Genomic DNA, 5314 nt, shown 5'->3' on the forward strand with positions numbered 1-5314 from the left:
TAACCTTTAGCCCATATATCTTTACTTGCTAGTGTTCATTGCAAAGTCACTGGTTGGTTCGAGGCCTCTGGTTCTGCTACACTGTCGATGCTGGGCCCTCATTGGGACTCCTCTTGAATATCCTGCTGTTGCCCTGTGTTGTGAAGATCCTGCAGCTTTATCTAGCCAGCAGATCATAGATGGGGTAGATGCTAGGGTGTGCCAGTTGAGAGCCCTGATTCTGGGCCTGGGTGGTTGCAGGGTGGTCCAGCCTGCCAGTTCTTCCTGTCCCTTACCATGGGGGTGAACCTTCCAGCATTGCTCTGGCTAGTTCATGATGCAGCAGGGAAATGGATGGTGCTGGTTCTCCTGCTTTCACACCCTCAGGGCCGGCTCAGCCAGACCTCAGCCACCAGGGCCAGCTCTGTTGTGTTGCCCAGGCCAGGCCACTCTCGTGAGTGCTGCAGCTGGTGAGAGGTGGGGCCGGTGCTCCCACCTGGCACTGAGCAGGCACAGGGCCTGCTCTCTTGAGTATTAGAGCTGGAGAAAGGGGCAGGGCCAGCTTGCCCATGCCCCCGAGAACAGGGTCAGCTCTATTGTGCTGCCCAGGTGAAGTGTAGGATCCACTCTCCCAAGTGCTGCTGCTCGTGAGGAATAAGACCAGTTCTCCCTAGTGTTGTGGCCAGAGAGGAGTGAGGGTAATAATTCTGTGCATCCCAATCCACTCAACCTTCAGTGGTAACAGGAGCTGTGGACATCATCACAGACTGTAGCTGCAGCAGACATGGGACTTGGTAGCAGCTCAGACCCAGAAATCAACAAGGCCGCTCCTTGCTGCCTTCACCTCGTCAGATCCACCTCTCTCCACAGGACGTGACCTTTCTGTTTCCTTCACCTCGTCAGATTTGCCTCTCTCCACAGGACGTGACCATTCTGTTTCCTTCACCTCGTCACATCTGCCTCTTTCCACAGGACGTGACCATTCTGTCCCTGCCACTCTCGTAGCCCACCCCGCATTTGCTCACTGTAACAGTGCTGGGCAGGTTTCTTCCTGCCCAAAGCAGGTCTCCTTTTTCCTGTAGTCATTATTTCTTAACAAAAGTTGCCTGAAAATTAAATTCTGGGAGCTAGAGAGATGGATCTGTGGTTTAATGCATTTACTGCTGTTCCAGAGGAAACAGGTTAGATTCCCAGTACCCAATGTTCAGTTCACAACCAGAAGTAACTGCAATCCCAGGAGATCTGATGCCCTCTTCTGTCTTTCAGGAGTATTCCATGTGGTTCACAGACTTGCAAGCAAAAGACCTATCTATACTCTAAAAGAATTATTAATATCTAAAGATAAAAAATTTAAATTAAATAAATAATTCAATTTATAAATAAATTTACCTCTATATATGACAGCTGAGTGTGAATGCAAGCTATAAATCCTTACACAGACATTTACCTTAATTCAACGTTAAATTGAAACACACAGAAAAGGGTGTTATTCTGACAGTGTATGGCTTTCAGCAGTTCTATAATCAAGGTGACCGCTGTCTCACAAGTGGATACTTTTGAGAATGAACGGAAGTGCTGTTGATATTTATATCAGGACAGAAGTCAAGCTAGGACTGTCCCCAGGAAATCAGAATGAATGGTTGTTGGGGCTATAACCACAAGATCAGCCACAGCCTTGTGTGACCTGGCAACGACCTCACACTCATGAACCCGTCAGCTGTGGTTGCCTGTACAAGATCAGGTCAGCCAAGATTCCAGCTGGAGGGGAGAGGGTTCCTAATACCCCATCTCACTCTGAGGAGCCATTGGCAGCTGATGGGTGCTGGGGAAGGACAGTCATCGTCTTTGGGGTTGTGGAACTGTAGTTGTCCCTGCTACAGAGGATGGTCCCACATCATTTGCATATGCTTGGTACTAACTGGACCCCACCACCAGGACTGTGTGTTATAAAACATAAATAAAGGGCTGAAAAGACGGCTCAAGGGTGAAGAACACTTGTTGCAGAAGACCCAGGCTTGGCTCCCAGTACCTACATGGTGATTCACAACCATTTGTAATTGTAGTTCCAGGCTATCCTACCCCACTTCTGACATCCACAGGATCAAGACATGCATATGGTGCAATATATACTTGCAGGCAAAACACTCTTATAAATAAAAATACATAACTATTAAAGATATAAGTAGCTGGGTGGTTATAGTGGTATATTATTTGTATTTTAATAAATAAATCTTGCCTGAAGACAAGAGGCAGAGCTAAAGCCACAAACGATCAGGAAATGGTGACACATACCTTTAACCCTAGGATTTGGGGGACAGAGGCAGATGGATTTCTGTGAGTTCAAGGCCACCCTGGCCTACACAGGACGAGGCAGAAAAATCCCGGAGTACATGCCTCACACCTTTAATCCCAGTACTAGAGGGAATATAAAATGAGAAGAGAGAGAGACTGAGTCATTTTAGTTTGTGGTCACCCAGCCTTGGTAGCGGTTATACTTCTCTAGGGGTATGGCTGCTTTGCGTTTCTACTTTTTGGGTTAAACACCAATTTCTGTCTCTGGGCTTTTGTTATTTGTGCTATAGGTGGTAGTGGCTCATGCCATTAATCCCAGCACTCAGGAGGCAGAGGCAGGTGAATTTGAGTTCAAGGCCAGCCTGGTTTACAGAGCAAGTTCCAGGACAGCTAGGGTTCCTGCACCCACATAGTCTCTTTACTACTGGCTCTAACTCCAGTTTCCATGGGAGAGACAATCTTCTCCTTTACTTCTGTAGGTACTAGGCATGCATACTGTGTATATATACATGGAGGCAAAACACTTATGCACATGAAATTAAGATAAATAAACCTAAGTCTTTTTAGTTAATTGAAAAATGAGCAATTTGGTTTTTAATGACAGAAGAGAAGAGAGGTGTGGGAGATGGGGGTGGGAGAAAGGGAGCCAGGGAAGTGGGGGAGAGGAAGGAAGAAGCAGTGTGATTCTGGGGACAAAAGAGAAAGAGGAAGGGTTAAGAAGTGAAGTATGGAGCGACTAGTGGATACTTTCCTAGTCAAGATAAAGGAAACAGGTCAGGCAAGCTGGGGATCTAAGAAGGACAGAGACAGAGGAAGAAACTGTTAGGCCTAAGAGAACAAAGGATGGCTCAGAGACAGGGAGAAAAAAACCAACAGAGGACAGGTGGGGGAAGTAAGAGATCAAGGGGTTAGCACACCTCCCTGAAATGCCACTTAGCCCTCCACTCCCTACCTGTAGTAGAGTAAACTTTGACACTTGAATCTTCTGTTCTCAGACAACTGCTTTGTAAAGATAATTAGTTCAAGGTCCAGGGAACCTTGCTCTACGTTATAGGAAGCAGGAACTCACATTCACAGTATCTGTTCTTGAGAGACGGTGAGGTATGACTGACCATCTGTTTTCTTCTCTTTACAATATTCCCCATTTAATTTTCCTCTTTTCTGTTGTTCATTTACTTAACCCCCTCTTCATTTGTCCTTCTCTAGTCTTCCAATTGAGAGGCTCTTTAGCCTCTGCTTCCTGTTTCATTTTCTCTTGCCAGTACTGGTGCCTGCCTGGGACTTCTGGGCTTTCACATATCAAGTTAGCCTTGCTGCTCCATCATGGCAAGTCTAAAGCGGGCCAGCAAACTACTGGAGGATGTGATCTGCCCCATCTGCATAGAAATTCTACGGAATCCTGTCACCATTGACTGTGGGCACAACTTCTGCCTACAATGCATCAAGCAGGTTGGGAAAACTGCAGAAAACCTCCAATGTCCGCTCTGCAAACTCCCTGTGAATAAGAATATCTTGAGGCCCAATAAGCTGCTGGCTAGTATTGCAGAGAAAATCCAGGCTATGGATCCTGCTGAGTTCCAACCAGAAGAAAAGCCAAGCTGTCAGAAGCACAGAGAAAAGTTTCATTATTTCTGTGAGAAGGATAACGAATTCCTCTGCTTGGTGTGTCGTGACTCCAAGGACCACAAAACCCATGAACTCACCTTGATAGATGAGGCTGCCCAGAACTACAAGGTAGGCACATATCTCCTCTCTGTCTCCAGCTCAGCAGAGTAGAACTGCCTGGGGACCTGGGAGCTGCTGCCTTTTCCATCTGGTTGGCACCAACTGCTGCACTCTTGACACTTGAATTGGCAGTTTGCAGCTGGGCCCAGTGAGCTCAAAGACCCAGGTTCTGGGAAATACCAATCTGTAATCAAGGTAAGAAGAATAATTAGAATAGTATTTTGGGGGCAGGAGAGATAATTCGGAGACTAAAAGCACTTGCCACCAAGTCTGAGGACTTGACTTTGACCCTCAGGATGACATAATACAAGGAGAAAATTGGTTTGATCCCTGAGAAAGAAAGGGGGGCTGCTAATAATGACATCAGTACCCTGGGATATCTTCCCTGCCTCCCTAGAGGCAGACCCTGACTGAAGCATCCTCTCCCCACAGGTGCAGATTGAGACACAGCTCCAGGATTTGAGGCAAAAGGCCAAGGAAATCATTAAAGAGAAAAAGGAAGGTGAAGGAGCAATCCAGGTGTTCAGGGTAAGAAATATTCACTCCAAATACGTCTGAGGAAGTTGAGCATCTCTGTTGAGGAAATGTTGAGCACTCCTTATACACCAGGCTGGAACAAAGTCCTGCTGACAAGATGGCAAGGGCAGAGCAGAAGGTGTGGTGCCTGAGCCGTGCTCCTGAGCTGTACTGACCTACCTGCCTGGGTGCTGCTCCAGTGAACCAGGAGGGCTCCTGCTCCTCCACCCACAGCAGGTTTGTAAGGACTGCACACACACACACACACACACACACACTCACTACACACACACACTCACTACACACACACACTAGCTCACACACACACAGAGACAGACACACACTGGCTCACACACACAGACACACAAACACACACACAGACACACGCACATACTGACTCACACAAGCCCCTTTTTACTAGAGACTGATTATACAGTAAGAAAGACAAGAGACTATGACAACACCAAACATCTGCACCTGATTTTTTTTTAACTTTTTAAAAAGGTTTTTGCTATTATAAAAACTTTTATCTATGTGTATGTCTGTGTGAGTGGAAGTCCTGCGTGTGCAAATCCTAGCAGAAACCGGAAGAACTGGAAATACAGATATTTGTGAGCTGCTCTTCATAGGTGCTGGGAACTGAATTCAGGTTCTCTGAAGAGCAGTAAGCATTCTTAACCCCTGCATCATCTCTTCAGCTCCATCCATGGGAAATTCAGTATGAAGGCAGTTAAACTGAGGAGAGCTCTCTCTCTCTCTCTCTCTCTCTCTCTCTCTCTCTCTCTCTCTCTCTCTCTCTCTC

At 46.7% G+C, this 5314-nt stretch overlaps 1 protein-coding gene across 1 annotated transcript in view; it reads left to right on the top strand.

The window, feature by feature from the left end:
* The first annotated feature begins 3375 nt into the window (after nucleotides 1-3375).
* LOC126494247 (E3 ubiquitin-protein ligase TRIM31-like) overlaps nucleotides 3376-5314 on the top strand; it is a 15364-nt gene continuing 13425 nt past the window's right edge. The window contains exons 1-2 of the mRNA XM_050131504.1: nucleotides 3376-4005; nucleotides 4429-4524. Coding sequence (XP_049987461.1) covers nucleotides 3595-4005; nucleotides 4429-4524 — 507 coding nt within the window. The 5' untranslated portion in view covers nucleotides 3376-3594. The remainder of the gene's footprint in view (nucleotides 4006-4428; nucleotides 4525-5314) is intronic.

The sequence above is a fragment of the Alexandromys fortis genome, unplaced genomic scaffold, assembly GCF_014885135.2.
Source record: "Alexandromys fortis isolate MF-2015 unplaced genomic scaffold, M_Fortis_MF-2015_v1.1 scaffold_372, whole genome shotgun sequence".
In the NCBI taxonomy this organism is placed as follows: Eukaryota; Metazoa; Chordata; class Mammalia; order Rodentia; family Cricetidae; genus Alexandromys; species Alexandromys fortis.